At 40.0% G+C, this 22,635-nt stretch overlaps 2 protein-coding genes across 4 annotated transcripts in view; one reads left to right on the forward strand and one right to left on the reverse strand.

Moving 5' to 3' along the window:
- The window catches only part of ChT (choline transporter), a 70,732-nt gene that overhangs the window by 24,137 nt on the left and 23,960 nt on the right, over nt 1-22,635 (forward strand). For all 3 annotated transcript variants that reach the window (XR_011899378.1, XM_072297394.1, XM_019055842.2), the window contains exons 4-7: nt 3,113-3,220; nt 8,535-8,690; nt 10,788-10,936; nt 19,456-19,605. Coding sequence is in view for 2 of the 3 variants with exons in the window: in XM_072297394.1 (XP_072153495.1) it covers nt 3,113-3,220; nt 8,535-8,690; nt 10,788-10,936; nt 19,456-19,605 (563 nt within the window). In the remaining variant the exon portion in view is untranslated. The remainder of the gene's footprint in view (nt 1-3,112; nt 3,221-8,534; nt 8,691-10,787; nt 10,937-19,455; nt 19,606-22,635) is intronic.
- On the reverse strand, nt 14,304-18,465 carry LOC109040062 (uncharacterized). The gene is made up of 3 exons (XM_019055843.2): nt 18,259-18,465; nt 16,326-16,646; nt 14,304-14,874 (listed from the first exon to the last, which is right to left on the reverse strand). The coding sequence occupies exons 1-3, from the start codon at nt 18,447-18,449 to the stop codon at nt 14,646-14,648; spliced, it is 741 nt and encodes a 246-aa protein (XP_018911388.2). The 5' UTR covers nt 18,450-18,465; the 3' UTR covers nt 14,304-14,645.

Genomic DNA, 22,635 nt, shown 5'->3' on the forward strand with positions numbered 1-22,635 from the left:
CAATGTGTTTTTTTTTCCAGTGAGAGATGAATCGCATATTTCAGAATGGGCATAATCTACATCCAGAGATCAGATACAAAGCGGGAGGAATAAAATTTAAGATATGAGGGGAAAATAGCCCCCAATTAATAGGCGGATCATGGGAGAGGGTGTGAGGGACGTACGCCCCACTCTCAAAAAAAGGAGGAAAAAAGGAGGAAGAAAACGAAGGAAAAAAACGGAGGAAGAAAAACGGAGGAAAAAAGAGGAGGAAGAAATGAAGAAGGAGAAATGAAGAAGAAATAAGGAGTAAGAGGAAAAGGAAAAAGGAAGGAAGATTAAAGGAGGAAGAAAAAATGAGGAAGAACAAAAGAGGAAGGAAAAAGGAGGAAGAAATAAGGAGGATGAAAAAAGGAAGCAAGCAAGAAATACGGAACGGAAGAAAGATGAAGGAAGAACGCTTATATTTGCGTCTTATTCATGACAGAATTATCTCAAACTGCACATTACATGCTCTAAAATTCCGAAAATTTTCTGGGAAAGGTTCCCCGGACCTCCCTCCACCCCCAATCAAGTGTCTAGTTCCATATAAGCTTCACTGACAGTCTGTATGAAAAGGAGGTAGTTATACCTATATTTAATGAAATCTGACTCTGATGTGAATCGAATGGCAGCGACAAGTTGAGCTTTTTTGTTGATGCCCTTTTATTTTTTATTTCATCGCTGATCGAAAAACACGGTCTATGAGGTCATCCATCATAGACATTGGGTACAGAGCGAAGCAGCAGGCGTGATACAATTATATCAACGCTGCAGTAGCTCAAATTGCATAGTCACCGAAATTAAGGAGCGTTCACTGCCTAACAACAATTACAGCCATTCAGTCAAGAGCGTTCTGTACTAGACTGATATCTCTCTCTCTCTTTGAGAGCAAAATCTTGGCGTATAAAAAGCACAACTTTAGGTTTAGGAAATCCGAATTGCACAGGCACTTTTATGCGCTTGTGTGAGGAACAAGAAAGAGCCTCTGATTCCAGTATACGGAAAGAAAACCAAGCAATCCTGCACTTTCCAGTTAAGTTCGCTGTTCAGACATTTAAAGTTCCGCAAAAGCTTGCTTCCCTCGAAGGATCACTAATTCGATAAGCATTGCAACCTCTCTCTTTAATTGCATCGGGGAAGAAACCTTTCTAAATACCAACATTTCCTTCGTGGAATCTAGCTGTTATTTTTGTTCGATGATAAGTGCAAATCACGGAATCCCCGGGAAAAATAAGTTTTACCGAAACGGTCGTTTTGTGAATTCGAGAGTTAGCGATTCTTAATTCTCACAGACTTTTGATTTAGCGAGGAAGAATTAATGCACCCTACGTAACGAACAGGGCCGCATTTACCAACTTTCCGCCCATGGGCCGCCTGTATTTTGCCGCCCCCTTCTTATTCGTTTTGAAACATCCAAAAAAACCATCAAGGGAACGTGCCGGAAGGGGAAGGGTACATAAGATGCGTTCACTAGTGTTGGACAATTTTTTGCGTAAGCCCTGTCAACACTACTAGCGAAAGTTCAGTTTCGCAAACCTATTTCTGTACGGACAAGGCCTTTCATTTGGAAGAAATGAACCAAAAAATTATGAAAGAACAAACATAAATGTGGTTCAATAATTTTAACTTCCGCCGCCGCGCCGCATTGACCGCAATGCGTGCAATATTCATGCAGTCTTGTAAGTGCCTCGCGTTTCACGCTGACCGCACTGTGTTTGACGCAATGCGTGAAGTATTCATGCAGGCTTGTAGGCGCTATCCGTTTCACGCCGTCCGCAATGAACGCACCGTGTTTGATGCAATGCGTGAAGTATTCGTGCAGTCTTGTAGGCGCTAATATGTGTTACATGCCGATCGCCGCGCCGAGGGCTTCTCCTTTTCTTCTCAAGTCCTCGTCATCATTGCTCTCTGCGCCGCGCCGCCGCGCCGCTCCAGGCCCAATCACGTGTTTGGTTTCTCTCTTAACTCAACTAATTAAAGGTGCGCAGTCTTTTGTATCACCGAAAGACGACAATATTAGAAATTACTATGCTCCCAGGAAATGAGATATTTTGTCGCCTTTTCTTGTTTTTAATTTTCTTCTGAATCCGATTTTTGTTATATCTACATTTTAAAAACATTGCAAAATTCGCCGCTCCCTAAATTTGCCGCCCTGGGCCGCGGCCCATTTGGCCACCCCCTAAACCCGGTCCTGGTCCCGAAAAACAAAATGACGTAACATTTTCCTCGACCTTCCGCTTTACAATGTTACGCAATTTATGAACTGTCTCTTGAAAATTGCAGGCGATGCTGATTGCCGACGGAAAAAATTTGACAACGTCGGATATCGTTAGGCTGATTCTTATTAAATTTGTTCATGTTGCACCAACGTGAAGGATGACATCTCTTGACGCGTTTGCGTATGATGTACGCAATTTTACTACGATGTCTTGATCGTAGAAAGGTGTTTCGTCAGATCTAATAACTTTTTGCAAATGTTTTTGATTCGACAGTCAACACACGATATTATGAATCGTGCAAAAGTTCCATTCTACCGTGCTAAGGAATAACGCCGTTCTAAAATTCGAGAGTTGCCAAATTTCCTCCGATAAAAACTTTATTGTTTAGGAAGTAAAGAATATTTTCCTTGATTTTTTTTGGAAACTTAGGTGAAATTGCGAGCAAAATTATCCGAAAAATTGGAAGAAAAATATTCACAAATTTACCAAAAAATTCGTGTTTTATCAAATGAAATTTAGCAACGTCTAAAGGTTCATACGGCGTTTTTCCTTAGTACTGCGGCATTGCAGGCCTTCATGCTACGGTGCTTCACTGACAGTTTATCGTAAGGAATTCGTCAGGGCATCCACCTCGAAACGCATGAGGATACAGGAGGGACGCAACTCGGACGATAAAAACTAGATTCATCAATAATAATCATAGCTGGCGTCTCATTCAACTCGGCTCATACGCATGTTGGGTGAGGACAGTGACTCAGCACAGCACTCGCTTCAGAAGTGCCAATTCTATCAATAGAAACTTCTTGAAACAAGCTCGGCCACTTCCTCAGGTTTAGCGAACGGATTTCCATATCTTTCTCTTCTGTTTGCAGCCACTTGGGTCGGAGGCGGCTACATCAACGGCACGGCAGAGGCAATTTACACGTCCGGACTAATCTGGTGTCAAGCGCCGTTCGGCTACGCGCTCAGCTTGGTTTTCGGTGCGTATACATGCATTCACTGTGTGCCCATCAAATACGTCTAATTGAAATATTTCAGAAAAACCAGCAAGGCGTCATCTTCCGGCAGAAGTATCACAAGCGCCATGCGATGTTTCAAAATTTCCGCCTCCATTTTACTTTTTTTCAGAGAAATTTTTCGGCGAAGCTGTCCGAAAAATTTACTAAATTTTCTTTGTTCTGCCAATTGAATTCCGTGAAATTTCCAAACAGACTCAACCGACAAAAAATGGCGGCGGAAGTTCTGAGACGTTGCATGGCGCTTGTGATACTTTGGCCGGAAGGTGGCGAAATTATTAAGTATTTCAGTGCCCTAGTAGTAATGGTCTTGCCGAAGAACTGTTCAAAAGTTATTTCACCGGAAACCCGTTTGAGTTTTTTATTTTAAGTAAAATTTAAGTAAACCCCTTATTATATAATTCAACCTGTTAACTCATCAGCTGATGTATTCCTAACCTAGTATTATTAAATAAACTCATAGATGAATGTGGAATATAGGAGTCGTCCCTTTCTTTGATTGAGTGTTCCACATAATGGTGACCCCGACGTGATTCGTGAAGTCCAATTCAAAGTCTCATTTTACTTGAAGTATTGAGAAAAATACAGCAAATGATGCGTCCCAAATTCATCAAATTTTTAAACGTCAACAGATGTAACGACAACTGGAATTTGTCTACTTTTTAATGGAATTTCAATTTGACCCTTAAGAACCTCATTGCGTAACGGCAGCGCTTCTGACTCCTCTCGAAAATGCTTGCAAGTTCCTGCAGACAAGAAGAATCAATACGGCGTTTACCCTAGGGACGTGGCTTCAAGATCACAGCCAAGTGAACAATTAGGATGCACTATTTTATACACTTTATTACGAAGGAAAACAAGAACTAACAAATTAAAGTTTAAAATTGGTTAAAATAATAATAAAATAACAAAATAATGTCATAATTAAGATAATGCTAATGTCCTAATGTAATGTGTTCAATTGAGGAAACCTCAAGGAGGGGGAGTATGTTAACTCATCAGCTGATGTATTCCTAACCTAGTATTATTAAATAAACTCATAGATGGATGTGGAATATAGGAGTCGTCCCTTTCTTTGATTGAGTGTTCCACACAACCCTTAGATGACTAACCGTTTTTACCTACACGAATGCCTATCCTGGGCCTGCGAGGCTCATATTGAGAATATATGGCTATTTGATAGCTGCGATGCTTTTTTCTGTGTTTTTTGTTAAGAATTTTATGATTTTCATACTTCGTCTCCTATATCTAAGGTCCCAAATTCTCTTTCCATCCATAAACTGCCCCCCTTCCCCTCCAAATCCCCCTCCAAATCCTCCTCCTCTCCCAGTCCCCTCAGATCTAGGTCTCATCATAAACACATTTTCATATCTTTTTTGAGATTTTGAGGAAGATACATTGAAGAAACATTATTACCCCTTGCGTAGGTATAACCCTGAGGCGAGGGCAGAAATTTGAAGGCATCGCTCCTCTTTCCCAAATTATATAAATCAATAAAAAAATCTTAGACAATGCGTAGATAATACCGTTAAGAGGGACAAAAATGCTTTAAAAAACAAATGAAAGGAATAGAAAAGCTTGAACTTGCACTCTCCTACTAGAAACCGATTCAATTATTGAGATTTTTGGGGACGGAAGTGGGAAATGGACTTCTTGGCCGCACTATACTCCGCGGATGTTTTTACGCCTGTCTCACGCATGATTATTGAATCCTGTTTGTCTTTAATCCCGCGCACTGGCTCTCGCTCATTGAATCGGTGGTGTAATCCCGAAATGATTACCGAATTGATCGCAGCGACAATAGGCCCACGCTCTTTCCACTCCGATGGGTTTTATCACCTGTGCTGTAATGCGTTAGTATGGCTCTCAGCGTGAGAGACCGGAATCGGACCTTACTTCAGTCTAAGGAGCAGGAATTTTCACTCATACTTCCGAATCTCGGATACATCGCCTCTTGTAGAATCCTTAATCATATAAATTGGTGAAATTTTATCGGTGACCTATTACCATAGACTGAAGTCTTTCATACCCGAGTCTTCCCATGAGATGATGGAAAATTGCAATAGGGTCATACCCAGGTGCATGAGATGTTTGGCATAAAAAAAGGGGGAAAAACACATGTGTGAAATAGCTTAGGATCCCTAGCATAAGTTAGATTGGGTCTCATTAAACATAGAAATTCAAAGAAATGGGGGAAAAGTACAGCAGGAGGATGTGAAAAAAGACGGATCAGAGAAGAAAGAGAAAGAGGGGGAAGAGGGAGGATATACGAAGCAGAATAAATTAATAGTGTTACCTTTCAGCCTCTTATTCTTCCTCGTCTTCTTCTTCCTCCTCTTGTTTTTCTCCTTCAGATGATCTTCCTTCTCAATAAGAAGGATAAGTGGAGGAAGAAGAAAATGAAGGAGAATTGGAAGAAGAGGAAAAATAGGTATAGAAAAAGCGGAACAAGCGGTGAAAGCCGAGAAAAAATAAATTCTTCACTTCCTCATTTTCTCTTCTTATTCTTCTTCTTCTTTCCTTTACTTCTTTTCTTCTTATACTATTTCTTCCCTCTTATTTTAGCCATTGATATGGTAAAATTATCAATATACCAATACTTATGTTTATGGCTGAACGGCACAGTGTTGTTATCTCATGGTTATATTACTGATTTTAACATATTCAAGAAGTTATATTACTGCTATATTCTAGTCATTTCTTGAGCATTTCTTCACCTCCAGAGGGACATGGTGAAATAATTAATTTTTTTCGGTAAAACTATTATAATATCACAGTAGTTCACAAAGGACCGCCATACAAGCTTCATAAAACGAATAAAGTTTTTCTGAGTTGACGTACGGTTCCTTTTTTAGGCTTTAATGTCAACGACCGCTTAGATTCCCCTCTCCCTCCCATCCAATTCCGCTTCGAGGTAAGAGCGATACTCTTTCATACGGAAGTTATACGCCATATCGCCTTAATTTTAACGGTCAAAGTTAGAGGAGCACACGATTTATGTGTAAGTAAGTGCCTTGCAAATAAAAAATTAGGGAAGAAAAATGGGTGACTGAGGTCGCAGTGATTACCGCACTACACGCAATAAACTCGTACAGCAGCTCCGATGCCCTAGTGCCACAAATTAAGCGGGCAAAACCCGTGTTTTTCCATTGCATACACTTCGCTAATGATGAGTAAAAGCAGTTGTCGGGCAAGAAATGCATTCCCAAAATATTTAACGCGCACGCGAGGAACAAAAGAGGAATGGAAGTAAATGAGGCTTGAGTTGATCAGAAATGCGTTAAGAATAATTAGACGAGTTTTAATGTGCAAAAACGCAGTATCATAAATTATGGTCGTATGCGAATTTCATTCAGTATTATTGGATTTAAATGGAGCAAACAAACGGTACATAGTCTCCACCTAACCAAAGTATCACAAGCGCCATGCGACGTTTCAAAATTTTCGCCGCCATTGTATTTTTTTACAGAGAAGTTGTTCAACGAAGCTGTCCAAATATTTCACTGAATTTCCTTTGTACTATCGATAAAATTCAGTGAAATTTTCAAACAGATTCAACCAAAAATTTCTCTGTAAAAAATGAAATGGCGGCGGAAATTTTGAAACGTTGCATGGCGCATGTGTTACTTTGGCCGGAAGGTGACGATACTACAGAAGTACCATTGTAATCAATTGCAAACATCCATTTCCAAAGTTGTACTCCTGAGGTAATTAACTCGCGTTTGGCAAAAAAATATTTCCTCAAACCTTTCTTGAGCACAATTTAAACCAGACGAAGTATCCTAAGGAAATAAACTGCTTAAGGATCAACAATGAATATGACCCTCAATCCCTTTTTATTTTTTAATTTGCAAAAATTAACGGAGATACATACACCTTGCAAGTTTCCACACCCACTATGCGGGGATACAAACATCGTATTTTAAAAGGCCCAATCTTTCGGAATTCAAAAGGACAGGGATTGAAAGGCTATCTTACGAATACTTCAAAAAGAAGAAGGGGAAGAGAGGGTCAAAAATTACTTTTCAACTTACTAAACTTACGTAGTCAAACTTACTTAATACTTGAACAGCCCCTCTTTCCTACCTTCATTCAAATCCGCCCCCGAACGCAGACACAAATTCTATTCGGGAGCTCTAAATAAAAATACGTTTTCGTAAAAGAATTTTATCGTACTCCTGCCGAAGAGCACTGTGATTTCACGCATCGGTTCATTCGCTTAAAAAACTCGGAACATCTTAAGGCGAACGTCGACTAGGAAATCAGGACAAGTACGAGGACGAATAGGGAATGCCTTCCCTGACCGGGTCGTTGGATCGACTTGGGGTTGTTTTGTGTCACGCGATCGATTCTCCCGCCAGCCTAATTATTGTTATGAGTTTATGCAACTCTGCCCCCACCCCTCCCCTCTCTAGCTCGTCCGCGTAACAGTGATTGCTGTTCAATTAGAATTACGTGTTCGTGGATCAATTATTGAGACCGACCTTTTTTTCACCCTTTGATCAGACAGTTGCATAGTCTCAAACTTAGTCAGTTACAAACTGGGGCAATGGAATATTTAATGAAATATTCGACTTATATATTTTTCAAAATATCTTTTTTCGGCGCCTTTTTTTCTTTACTTTTTAGTCTCGATCATGGAATCGAGCGTGAGTCATACGTAAAATTTGAACAGCTACCGTCATCACTACACGAACACGCTCATGTCAATCAGTGCCGATCGCGTGACAGAATTCTGACGTTTTTGCACATACGTATTTCCTGAGCAAAGTCAAAAAACGTCCTAATCCTGTACACTTGAGAGAGATCCTTTTTTTTTGGCGAATCTCTCAAGATTCGAATCATATTCACCAGAGGGAATTATTCGTACATAAAAATCAAATGGCTACTATACATACTCAAATTTTAATGGTGAATATGTCAACCTCTCCAGACTTTAAAGCTTTATTTACTTTACTGGGGAGTACTTATACAAGACCAAAAAACAATTATTTTTCATTAGTGCGATAATGTTGTTGTTTTTAGCTAAAAAAAAAGATAAGAGAAATGAATCAGATGATAACTAACGGTAAATTTTCAATGTCTGAGTTAGGTGTAACGTTATTTTTTAAATTTCACAATTTTTTTTTTCATCATTATTATTTTTGAGTTTTTCATCAATATTAATGCAACAGCAGGGTGCAATAATTTTCGCGAGGGAAGGCACTACTTTATACAAAATGCAAACGTCTTAAAGCAATGTGTTAAATACTAAAATATCAACTAATTTCAATTACAGGTGGCATCTTCTTCGCCAGTCCTATGAGGAAGCAAGGCTACGTAACGATGCTGGATCCTCTACAAAATTCCTTCGGAGAAAGGATGGGAGGGCTTTTGTTCCTGCCAGCTCTTTGCGGTGAAGTTTTTTGGGCTGCTGGCATCCTCGCCGCTCTTGGTAAATATGCTTCCATTCTTCCAGAAAAAAAGAAAAATTATCCCAAAATATCGTGGGAAATATGGTACTTGGCTGACTCAGGAAATTATTACAGCAGAGTTAAATGTCAGTTACAAACCCAGAAATCTGAAAGTTTTACATTTTGAGTCGATGCGCGTCTATATACAAATAGTTTGAAAGCTATTTGTTTTCAATTTTTCTGAAAAAACAGAAAAAGAAGTCCTTCTAAGAAGAGAGGGATAATTGAATCTACTTATGCTAAAAGGAACTATGTTTATAGGGACTGCGAAATAGTTCCTTTCAGCATAAAGACATCCAATTGAAACATCATAAATCGGGTCAGAGTTCTTGAGACTCCGTCTTGGCTTTGTTTTCCCCACGAAATGGTGCGAACCCAGCACCATTTCTCCACCTTGTTCGGTCAGAGTTGCATAAAACCAATTTTCGTTCAGAGAGTTGAAGGTGAAAAATCAACGCGGAGTGTTAAATTTTCATCCAAAATTAATCACAAAACACTAATTTGAGGAGAGATGTCGAGCAAAGTGTTACGGAATTTTTTTTAGGAGAGTGCAGAACTGTGTTTAGGGCTCAATACAAAGGAGAGGAAGAGTAAAAGGTTAAAAAAAAAAAAAAAAAAAAAAAAAAAAAAAAAAAAAAAAAAAAAAATTGATTTTAAGCGTTATGTATTATAAGAACGGCCCGAAAATGTGTTCATTGTGGTTCATTGAATTCTCGCCCGGGCGAAAATTCGGAGACTGACTACGTGACTCGAAATCAAGTGCAAACAAATTAAGCCGCGGGTAATTTATGAGGCTCGTCGGAGGAGGCAGGTAAGGATAGGAGAAGCGGGGGAAGGAGCGATAGGGGATGAGGAAGGGGGTGGTTTTGAAAGGAGATTGAGTGGGCGACTTGATTGGGATAAAAATAACGAGAGCGGTCATGTCGGGCGGAAAAAAGTTATATCCGATCGTGGGCGGTGTAAAACCAAACGTCTCCCATTAGGATAACGCGGAGGGTGACTTACGCCTTTCCTTCCACCGTCGTCGTCCTATTGATCTTCCTGAAGCAAAGGCGTGCATGTATTCCATCGGTAGGAGTTGGATGCGGTTCGATCGAAACTCTGACTCCTTCACCGAAGCGGAGTGAGTGACCCTAACATCACAATCCGACGTCTGAAATGTATGTAAAATAACACGATATTATGGAAGAAGAGATTTTAAACGTCTTGGATGGTACAATTTCTGTGGAAAAGTTTAAAAAGGGGGAGACTTTTGAACTCCCATTAATATTTAGTTTGTAAGTAGATATCTGCAATATATGAATGAGAGTGTTGTGAATGGAGAGCGAGAGGAAAAATGTGAAGTACCTAACTAAACTAGTAACTTATATGTATTAATATTTCTAAAAAATATTACAGAGAACAGGGCCGGATTTTCCTACTTGCCGCCCAAGGGCCGCCTGTATTTTGCCGCCCCCTTCTCATTCGTTTTGAAACATCAATAAAAACCATCACGTGAACGTGCCAGCGGGGGAGGGGTGCATAAGACGCGTTTACTCGTGTTGAACACATTATTTGGGAAAGCCCTGTCAACACTACTAGCAAAAGTCACGGAACTTTGCGCGAAAGTCAAGTTTCGTAAACCTATCTCTAATAGACAAGGCCCTCCATTCATAAAAAATGAACGAAAAAATTATGAAAGAACAAACACAACATTTGGTTTAATGATTTTAACTTCCGCCGCCGCGCCGACCGCACTGTGTTTGGCGCAATGCGTGTAGTTTTCACGCAGTTGTAGGCGCTATGCGTTTCACGCTGACCGCACTGTGTTTGATGCAATGCGTGAAGTATTCGTGCAGTCTTGTAGGCGCCAATATGTGTTACTTGCCGATTGCCGCGCCGAGGGCTTCTCCTTTTCATCTCAAGTCCTCGTCATCATTTCTCCCTAAGTCGCGCCGTTCCAGGCCAAATTGTGTGTTTGGTTTCTCTCTTGACTCGACTAATTAAAGGTGCTGTCTCCCTCCAAAGGTTCGCATGTCAAACACCTCTCAAGTGCAGTTAATTTACTTACCTGAGAGACACATTTCTTTATATTGCAGGAGCGACGTTGAGCGTTATTATCGACATGGATCAGAAAACCAGCGTCATACTCTCAGCCTGCATCGCAGTATTCTACACTCTTTTCGGTGGCTTGTACAGCGTCGCCTACACAGACGTCATTCAACTATTTTGCATTTTTATAGGTTTGGTAAGTGGCTATTTTCACCCTTAAGACGTCAGTTTTATACTATCTGATTGAAGGAAACAGAAATTCTAAGCAACTCTAGTTAATCAACATTTTAAGCAAAAGTAGAATAAGTTAATGCAAAATGACTTCTCTCTTCTATGAGAACGATTTTTCAACCCCAGGAGGGAGGCAGAGGGAAGGACTGGGGTCTAGAATCTCCGCCCATGCCCGACATTTTTTTTCAATAAACGTAATTTTTTATGATTTTGAAAAGTTTTCTCCTATATAGGATCCTCCTCCTTGCTAAGTTTTTTAACTATTCTCACCCCATCCCTCCAAGAAAAAGCACTAACCATGACTGCTTCTTCGGTCTCAATTTCGTCTCTCGCTGACATTTGTTTTTCAGACTTTCAAAATGACACTCTCTTTGAGATGAAAAAACCAGAATTAAAAGGGGATATGGGGTGATTATCATAATTATTTTTCCCACGGAGAAGGTATAGATCTTAGGTACTCACCTATATACTGATCTATACATATGTTACTCATCAACCCCAACGTATCAGTAAGCTTTAATTTTCAATATATCTGAAGAAAAGTAAAAGGGTCGCATTTTACTTTCTCGCTCCCATAGGGTAGAGAGGAAGTATTGTCATCCTCCAAAAAAAAAAAAAAAAAAAAGTTGAAATTTCATCATTTCTAGACGTTTTAAGGTCCCAGGAGTAAAAATAACCATACTTGAAAAAATGTGTGTCCGTCCGTGTGGCGTCCCCCAAATCTGTCTACAGCGATATCTCAGAATCTATCTGTTCGATTTCATTCAAAATTGGCACAGGACACCATATCTATGGTCTCCTTATGCACGTCCAACGATTTTGAGGTACGCTAAAATTTGGGGGGGCTACGCTCAATTGTCCATTTTTAGCAAAATCACACGGAAAGCTCATTTTGAAAGACTGTAAATTTTGAAAAATGTCTTTAATTCTTTAACAATGGGCATCAAGCACATCACCTGGGTCATTAATTTAAGTTCCAAAAAGATCTTTGGACTAAACTCAAAATTCAAGAGATTACGAGGCCCAAAAGTAGGCACTTTGCTCCGCGAAACAGCTCATTTTCAAGGACTGTAAATTTTAAAAAAATAAAAAAATAAAAAAAAATGCCTTCAATTCTTCGAAAGTTGGCATAAGAGCACCACCTGGTTCATTAATTTAAGTTCCTACGAGGTCTTTGGACTAAACTAAAAATTGAAGGGTTACGCGTCATATAGCGAGGAGAGCACTTCGGTCACACGGAGAGCTCATGGACTGTAGATTTTGAAAAAATGCCTTTAATTCTTTGAAAGTTGGCTCAAAAGCACCATCTGAGTCATTAATTTAAGTTCCTAAAGGATTCATGGACTAATCTCATAATTGCAGAGGGGCCGATAGGAAACGCTCAATTCTCTGATAAATGAGTCGGAGCGCTTCTAGATAATAGCAGCAAACGCTTTGAGTCAGGTGAAACCTAGGAATTCAAATGCATTATATAATGCATCATATACTATTTCCAAAATTACTCCGTAGGTAATCACAAAGCAAAATTAGACAACTAATTAGATACATACTCACATTACAAAGGTACTATGAATCATCAAGCTAACGCCAAGAACTGACACTTAGATCTTTATTAAAAACTAATATGTTTGTTGTTAATGAATTTAGAATCCCGGCAGATTCCATCTTTTGCGGTTCCTTTTTACGAGGTACTAAGCACAAATATAATGTAATAATTCGGCACAAATATGACTGATTTAATGCTTGTTAATGAAGGAGGTTATAATTGTTATAACGTGACGTTTGTTGACTTGTCTCTGGTTGACGTTTGTCGATGGCGCTCTCTATTGTTTTCGCTTTGAGTTACGGGGATACGCGGTAAGGAGATGGCGCTCCTGGCGGGCGTGTCGTGAACCTTCCAGCAGGTAGATTCGCCCGCCAAATTTAAAATTTGGGAGATGCTAAGCGAAAACCGTTTAGTTTTAAGACTATTTGAACATCGAATAGTCATTCTACCCATTCAAGTAGATATTTGATGGCTTTTGACCGTGCTTAAGGAGAGATTATAATATAAAATCGTATCTGAAGTATGATGTCAATGAATCTAATGGATCCTAATGAATCGTAGAAAAGCTAAGATTTTTACGGATCGCCATCTTTGACAGGAGACTTAGTTAATCAATTACATATTTAATTGAAGATGCCTCATAAAATCAACAAGTCGAGTCCGAATATATGAATTCACCACATATCGCGAAGACATTTACAATGAAGTTCAATGGTTTGAATAAAAATTTCATAACTATTATCCTGTGATCAAAATTCCAATCAAACTTTATGATTTTGTAAAATTGGCAGTATTTTTCTAAATATTCCAGTAAAAGTGTCTATGCCGGCGCGAAGCGCCGGCTCGAGCGAGAAAGTCCCGTGCGGTCCCCGCACCAATCCGCTAAGCGGATGGGGGGGCGAAGCCCCCCAAATGCCGGCGCGTAGCGCCGGTACGCGGCGCGAAGCGCCGCGCATAAATTGGCCGGAGGCCAATTTTTTTTCTCGGGGGTATCTCCACTTTTCTTTGGACGCCCCTTTTTCCGGACCTTCTGCCCAGCGTCTCCAATTGCGAGATCGCAATTTTCTAACTCCGGGGGATGTCGCGTGATACGCAACGCTTCATTCAAAATTTGCCCCGAGACAGATTTTTCGTCCATCCTTTTCTCCCTCATTTCTTCTGTCTCTCTTTTTTCTTCTCATGACAAGCATTGTAAGGCCTTAAGCCGATGCTTCCGATGCTATACATACAATCAAACGCACCATCTCATTTCTTTAATATCTTTTTTATCTGCGCACCGGATGGCTGATACGATACAGCCTAAAAGTTGATTTTCTGGCCCTACGTAGCCTGGGATGTGAGCTACGAAACTTACTTCGCGTCGACCACCTTAGCTACGACTACATGTCCTCTTTCATGCTCTCGCAAGTCATTCTATGATATTTTAACTAGGTGCAGATTTTCCATCTCTTGTAATCCGGTACCGTGAATAAAGGGCCTGTCATCTTCAATCAGCAGAATCTAGGTGTTATTTCCCCAAAAGTGTTCGCCTAAAAATTAATTTTAACTTTTTGCTCTCCCAGAAACATTGCGTTTGCGTTTTCATGTAGGGGCGCCTGGCGCGTTTTTAGATGTTTCAGTCCGTCTGAATTAACCACTCGAAAACTACATGGTAGAAACCGCATTTTAGCCACGACCTAGTGCTTCCATTCGGTTATCCTACAGATTGAAGCGACATGGTACCAAAACCCGTGTAAGCTACTCATCGTTAGCGCGACATAGTGCCTACACCCCTTTAACACGCGACAATCCCTTGATGACTGAGTTCCAATTTTTTTTTTTAAAATTCAAAATGATAGTGAAACGTGATTTGAAAACAGAACCCCATATTGTAATATTCCTTATATTTTCACAGATTTTATACATTTTATGAAGAGAAAATACGTTGGGCGGTTGGAGATGCGCATTTAGTTCAGGCGTAATGTTTGATTGGTGTTTTTATGCAAAGTGCCACACCACTATCTCTCGATCAGTTTCAAGCTCGAATCAAAACGAAACATTCTATATATGATGAGGATTGTGTAAGCAAAACTGTAGTGTGGGACCCAACGTTTTACATTGAGCAGAGAAAGAGGTAGAAGACGGACCTTCAGAGGTTCGGGTCCACGGGGCCCAGTGGAGTAGTATTGCCGAAACCGTCCCGCAGTGTGAAAGAAGAGGAGGTGACGTTTGTGGCAGAGTTGAGGGGTTCGTGCAAAGGGCAGTCGTCGCTGATGGTCATGTAGGTGACATCCCACCATGTGCCAAACGTCTCGCCGTACAGGAGGTAGTCGGTATAGTGTCGACAGTTGCAACGATGACGACGGTACAGGAGCTCCCTGTCAATGATTCATAATTAGACCTGTGCGATTATGGATTTTTCAATTCGATCACGATTCGATTACGATTAGCGAAGTTAATCGCGATTACGATCACGATTACGAATAAAATCGGGAAAAACTGAGGAAGTAAAGCAGAGTGCGACAGTAACAATTTACTGTTGGTTTTGAACATGTTAAGGGAAGATTGTACCTGTCTTTTTTTAATAAATGATCATTCATGTAATGTTGTCTTGGACTAACTCTCCCTTTTCCCTTATAAGGCCCCATAAGGCAAGATATCACATACGCCTTTCCCCCTCCAGAGTGGCTCACGTTATGTTTGAACGGCCCCCAAAGGTCTCCAAGAGACGTAATGTCCATATCTAGGGACTCCACTATCCATGGCCGCTCATAACAATAACTGAATCAGTGAGTTCGAAAATACACCAACTAGGTTTTTTTTCGATTTTCACTTTTTTACGGTTTAGTAACATTTATGGATAGAAGCATCTGCACGCAAAAGGAAATTTCGAAATTGCAACCGGAAGTGCTCGAAACAGCGACGGGAAATGGGAACAATCGAAGTATTTCATTGGAAATGCCAATCTTTGGCCATTTCGAGGGAAACGGGTGACTATCCGATTTTGCGGTTTTCTTTTTTCGGTTCAGTATACCTTGCACCAACAAGTTATATCTATATTCAAGCGTTATTCAGGTCGAAAAATATAAATTTTCAGGGCAGACTATGAAAACTCAGTATCTGAAAGTCGGTGAAACGAAAACACACCAACTCGGAAATTTTTGAACGTTCAATTCTCTGTCATCAAACATGGTGTATCGATCTCAACTTGGTGCTTTACAAAGTCTCTAAGTACGTGTCTTTTGGCACCAAAAAGGTTATTCTTAAACTGATTCGATGGACGCCATTATTCTGTATCAGAACGGCATGCGATATATCGCATCAATTGCTTCAATTTTTTCAGCTACTCGTCATTTTTCTCCAATTTTGAGATCGTAATTCTGTTGTCAGGAGACTAAAGCACTCACTTACCAATTTTAACATAAAAATCCAACGTAGTAAAGGCGTGGTTTTTTTAGAGAGAAAATATCGCATTCGATACTGATATCGAAACTGCACTCGAATGCGATATTTTCTCTCTAAAAAAACCACGCTTTTATTACATTGAATTTCTTTGTTAAAATTGGTAAGCGAGCGCTTTAGTCTCCTGACAACAGAATTGCGATCTCAAAATTGGAGAAAAATGACGAGTAGCTGAAATTATGGAGCTAATCAATGCGATATATCGCACGTCGCTTTGACAAAAAAATTGACTTCCATTGAATCACCTTAAACTAACTTCTTCGCCCGCTGCGCAGTTTTAGGTGTTTCCTGAACAATTTTTTTTTCCGAGTTGGTGTGTTTTCTAACTCACTGATTCAACTGTGAAACTTATGTATTTTGTACTTACTTGCCGACCATGCGTTTGGCGAGAGCGATAGCAGTTTGTGGGTCAACGGTGTCTCGCCAGGGAAGAGGGCCCTCCCACTCGGGAACCTTGTCCAGATCGCTGACGGTGAGGATTTTGGGGGTGGTGGTCCAGGAGTTGTGGCGGTTGGGCACGATGTTGAAGAACGTGGACGGCGAGAGGGCGTAGAAGGTGTGGAGTGGCCCCCAGGCGGGACCCCCGAACAACTGGAACATGGGGGTCGAGTAGGCGTTCCCGGAATCAACTCCGTGCTGTCCACGCACAAGGCCGCCCCCAACACAAGGAATGCCGCGAAAACTGTGTCTAACGATGAGAGGACATTGGATTACATTTTTCAATAAGGAACCACAATCTCTGGCTCTCACATAAAATCACATATCTGCATAGGGAAACGAATGGAATGTATGTTGTTTCTAAAATGGGCCAGAAATAGTGGCTCCTAATTGCAAAATGTAATCCATTTGTCAGCAATGCTGCCGTGCTAAGGAAGAACGCCGTATGAACATTCCAGAGTTGCCAAATTTACTTCGATAAAATGTTTATTTTTGTGGAACATTATGAATATTGTTCCTTGAAATTTTTGGGAAATTTATGTGAGATTGCCAACAAAATTGTCTGAAAAATTGGAAGGAAAATAGTCATAAGTTTACCATAAAATTCGTGATTTAATAAAGGAAATTTGGCAGCGCCTGAAGGTTCATACGGCGTTTTTCCTTCGCAGGGCAGAATGTTACTATGCTGTGCAAAAACAACTTGTAGGGTCGTTCATTAAGTATATAATGTTAAAATAAATATATAATTGCCGACATTTTGAAGCTCTTTATGCAAGGGCTCTAAGAATTTAAGGTAAATTACTGGTCTCCGACGTAAAGAGCCTAGTTGCTGATCGTTGTAATAAATTATTGAACTATCTTGACTAAATATATACCTGTGGGGAAAACCCCGATGGGCATACATTGTCGCTGATTGAATCGGTTCCTGCTAGAAGGACGTATGTCCTCAAAACCAAATTGTGCAGGCAAAAAACTGATTTTGATTACTGTTATGGCTTTCCTGGAGTGTTCAAAAGATGGTTCGATGTTTGAAAGTTTTAAAATTATTTTTTTGATGAGAAAATTTGCAGTAACTTTCGAGGTTATTTTGAAATTTTGGACTTGTGTCTTTTTCCAATTCATGAAAGAAAATGAGTTTAAGTGAAAAAAGTGGGTTTAAAGTAAGTTTTGAAAGTTTCATCACTCATTTTTGTCATTTAAGTAGATCACGAAGGTGTAAATTTTATATTAATGCACCTATTGAGAGGCATTGCCCTTTTTTCCAAACTTATAAAGAAAATTTTTAAAAAAATTTGGAAGCATCCTTCAAGAGACCAAAAATGCTAGAAACAAAACATTTAAAATTTTGAAACCACGCATTGATTATGTTTTCTCCTCCACGTTTGATAAAGAGTCTCTCGTCTGCTTCTCCTCATAAGAGTCCATTTTTACACGATAATTAACTGTGGAGAGTATTCAATCTTCTAATAACACTGCATCGAAAGAAAGAAAGGAAATAAAATGATGTGAAAAGGTAGGACGTAAAACGACCCATGAATTTGGAGAGAAGGATTCGGAGAGGTGAAGAGATTTAAAGTGAGATTTATTACTTTCACTAAATCCCGCTTCCAAAATCCCGGTCCTCGTGTTTTCCTCTGGCAGGACTGAGGAGTTAATTGAGAATTGAAAAGCTACCCCCGCCACAGCTTCATTTAAAATGACACTTAACTGAATCATTTGTTTTCAAAAGGGAATAGGTCTATTCCTCGATGATTCGTAGTTAGCATGTCCTTTTATGCAGGCCAAGGCTCATGCAAAAATGGACTTGGGCCCTTTTGAAAGCAACTGATTTAACTGTGTTAAAGGAACGTAGGATCACTTACTCATTTTTCCGTTCGCATCCTGCTGCTAAGGAGAAAATCACGGTGAAGACTGTCACAAATCTGAAAATTTCCTGACATTTATATTGCAGGAACAATTTGCTGGCTAAAACAACTTCATTTCCAATTTTACACAATACACTGACGCATACGTACATAGTGAGGCTATCTGAATCCAGTATAGGAACTGACATTTGCCCGCACTTTGCTGTCGCGTTTTCTCGAGAACACGTGCAAAAATGAACGCACTAACGGCGGATTTAATGTTCGTTGAAATTTGTATGACGCAGGTTGTGTTTACGTGGACGTACATCCGTAGAACTTGCCCCGCAAATATTTCTACGAACGCTTTTTAGCTGCATGAGTAAAAACCGTTTCGTCGAAATGGGTCTATTTCGTAAAAAGAGTCATACATTGCCAACCGACAGCATCATGTAGACCATTTAAATCAAAAGAAACTATCTTCATTGTGATTTGAACCCTGTCATATATGTTCTCTTTTGGGTTTCTTAGTCCAGATCACAATCAAAATAGTTATTTTAGTTTCAATACGTCACTTAACAGGTAAAATGACACGAAAATCATGTTGCGCATCTCAAGATTGTCTGAAATCTACTACTGAAAGCCCAATTGGCGTAGTAGGTGCGGCGCTTTTTCAAAAGTTCTACTCATTCCCCAGGGATCAGGTTCATGGAAGATTCTGATGTACTTTACGGTGGTTTTTTGCGACTTCTTTTACAAAAATTGTACTAAGTTGGCTATGCCTAGCCCGTCCCTCGTTCATATGTTTGCCTTCATTGTGCAACGGTAGGCAATTTCTCGACTTAGGAGCTCGTTGATTTGTATCCTGTTTGCCGTACTTTTTTCCATAATTTAAAGTAAGACCATGGAGCCTTCCGTCTTTACTTCTGGACTGAGCTCTGATTCTGATTTAGCCTCCGCTGAGAAATATTAGTGAACACAACTTTGAGCTGCTTCGGTCGCACAATAATTTTTCATGATTACTCTAAACAATTCGTCTTCTTGATACGATGTTCCTACTTACCGTGTATCTAGGTGGTAGTCAAGCTTTGAATTTAAGATCTGGTCAATTATTATAAAAAAACGCCTCAAGGAAAATTAAAATGATAGCGAAAATGAACGGAAGTAAGAATTATAAAAAGCTTTTGAAACTTCAAGTTTTTGTGTATTTTGTTTCAGTGGTTGTGTGTTCCTTTTGCTTGGGCAAATCCTAAAGTTTTACCGCTAGCATCTCAGGACGTTGATTGGATTGGAGAAATTAATTCAGAGGATTTTTGGCCTTACGTGGACTACGGGTTACTCTTGATTTTTGGAGGAATACCTTGGCAGGTGAGTATTTACATATACATTTATTATCTTTTGTGCAATGATCACAAACAAACATGTTAGCTTTCAGGGTTTATTTTCTTCGACATTGAGCTATCATCAGAAACCATCGAATTGTCCTGCGTTTACCTTCCGTTTACAGCCAATGGGTGCGCGGAAGTGGGCCATGTTCATCATAGAGCCTGTATACAACTATTCGTGCTCTATGGATGAGCGTATTGCTTAAAAAAACTTGAAGGCGCCTTTAATTTCTCGCCTGCATCAAAATGCGCGCTATGCACATGTTGCGCTGCGCGTCGCACTGCGCCGGTGTTTGACCACCACAGCGAAGGTGAAATTAACCAACCACAGACCTTTGATACGGTCTTCGAAAATTTTCACGCGTTATACATTTTTTCTTGAAAATACCGTTTGAATTTCTTTTCTTGGAGCATATTGTCAATAAAACAAAGGGAACAAACAGTATGTTGAGCAAAAATGATAATCAGGTCTTCTTTTGAACGTAAAATGTGACACGAAATTTGCAAACGTCGCATATCGAGATACGTGATTTGGGAATCTCACATTCACCGTCAAATTGTTCTCAGTTTCCCTTAGTTTAACAGTCAATAGATGCGCGAATAGAGGCAAAGTTCATCACTTCACTCGGATGCAACTATTCGTGTTCCATGGGTGTGCGTGTTGCATGAAAAAAACTTGAAGGCGCCCTGACTTTTGCGCCAACCAAAATGCGCGAAATGCACATGTTGTGTAGCGCGCCGCATTGTATGAAGTAAATCATTGATAAAGAAATAAAAATTGAAGTATTTCTGCCAAACGGAACTATGTGCATTATGACGTGAGCCCTGTTATGCATGTATTCTTATGAATCTCAGGGCTCATGTTTTAATGCACATAATTCCGTTTGGCAGATATACGCCCAAATAATTCAACAACGGAGAAAAAATGCTGATGAATATGGTAATTATTTAGAGGGACTGAGGCCAGTGACCTGAAAAATAAAATTCGGAGTAAAGAGGAGCAACGAGGTATAAAATGAGGAAAGTTTGGAAAAGCACGTAGTCTTTACGAGTTTCTACATGGAGCGGTCTTGTATACTTAGGTAGGATTCTTCGTTAGCGGATGTGTAACAATTTTACGTGTTGTAAAACAGACGTGTTATGCTACATGTCATTCCTGAGAAAAGTCGTAAAGCATACTGAGCTTACAAGACTTCCTTAGCTTTATGATCTTCAGTTTGGCTGGAGAGATAATTTAATGAGAAAAGTAATAAGTATAAAAAAAAGAAATTGAAAGGAAAAAGGGAGGAGGATGTCCGACGTTATTAAAATAGAAGGCAAAAATTGTTCCAGTTCAAAATTGAACAAAATGCGTAAATCATTTAAGTCCAAATTATCCATCGCCATATTTGAATAATTGATGTGTCGATAATCGATGGACAAAGTGTTGAGAGCATGCCCCCTTCCTCAAAAAAAAAAACAACCACGATAAATAGATTACATTTTGCAATAAGGAGCCACTGTATCTGGCTCTCACATAAAAGCACATATCTGCATAGGGGAACCAATGGCATGTATGTTGTTTCTAAAATGTGCCAGAAATAGTGGTTCCTTACCACAAAATGTAATCCAAATATATGATCGCATAGTCCATACGGAAAGAAGGAAAAAAAACGTTTAAAAAGGTCTAAAAAAAAACAGAACTAAAGTAGACAATTAAATAAGTGAGCGGATTTTGCATGAATTTTTGGCTTGTTAATGTTTTCGTTGAGATGAACGATGCACTGCTTGGCGCAGTGCGTGAAGTATTCCTACAGTCTTGCAGGCTGTGCCAATATGAGTTTGACACTGATCGCACCGTGTTGGGCGCGATTATTCGAACTCGTGGATAAAGATTCGTGGCATCGAACAAAGCTATAGGCCAAAATCCATGTATGGAACAAATCGCTAAATCGCTGCGTTTCTACTGTGTCCCGGGAATAAATTAAAAAACTTTGCACCGTAAATGATGTGGTAACGGCTTGCGGATTACTAATAATCCGATAAATCCGCTCATTCTGGCTTCATTGGAAAGGAGCTTTCCTCATCATCAATTCCTCGCTTAATTTGACATTCACCTAGTTGATGATCTATCAGCAAAGCAACAAAAGACGCGCAGGAAGAAACAAAGGCGGCAGTTTCAGGGAGAGAGGGGGGGTGGTTCAAAGAGGTTGCGGGGGTGTGGGCGACGTGCAAGGGTGGGGGTGGGAAGGGGGTGGAGACAAACCACGGTTCATGGCGGAACATCAATTATGAAAGGGAACAAGTAAATGACCTTGGCTCCTGCCGTTCATGTGTTCCATGCTTACTACTGACGTCAGAGCAGTTGAACTCAAATAAAAAGTCGAGGTGCTTCGGTTTCTGCCCTCGCTTCCCCCCTAACCCCGCTCCCCCGGGGATATCAAAGTAATTTCATTTCGCTCTTGCTGTAAATGCCCAGCTTTCCCGACTAAGCTCCTTTTTTAGGACTCCGGCTCAATCGATTTGATAAGCGTCAATTTTTTACTTTCTCGCTCCCATAGGGTAGAGAGGAAGTATTGTCATCCTCCAAAAAAAAAAAAAAAAAAAAGTTGAAATTTCATCATTTCTAGACGTTTTAAGGTCCCAGGAGTAAAAATAACCATACTTGAAAAAATGTGTGTCCGTCCGTGTGGCGTCCCCCAAATCTGTCTACAGCGATATCTCAGAATCTATCTGTTCGATTTCATTCAAAATTGGCACAGGACACCATATCTATGGTCTCCTTATGCACGTCCAACGATTTTGAGGTACGCTAAAATTTGGGGGGGCTACGCTCAATTGTCCATTTTTAGCAAAATCACACGGAAAGCTCATTTTGAAAGACTGTAAATTTTGAAAAATGTCTTTAATTCTTTAACAATGGGCATCAAGCACATCACCTGGGTCATTAATTTAAGTTCCAAAAAGATCTTTGGACTAAACTCAAAATTCAAGAGATTACGAGGCCCAAAAGTAGGCACTTTGCTCCGCGAAA

The sequence above is a fragment of the Bemisia tabaci genome, chromosome 2, assembly GCF_918797505.1.
Source record: "Bemisia tabaci chromosome 2, PGI_BMITA_v3".
Taxonomy (NCBI): domain Eukaryota; kingdom Metazoa; phylum Arthropoda; class Insecta; order Hemiptera; family Aleyrodidae; genus Bemisia; species Bemisia tabaci.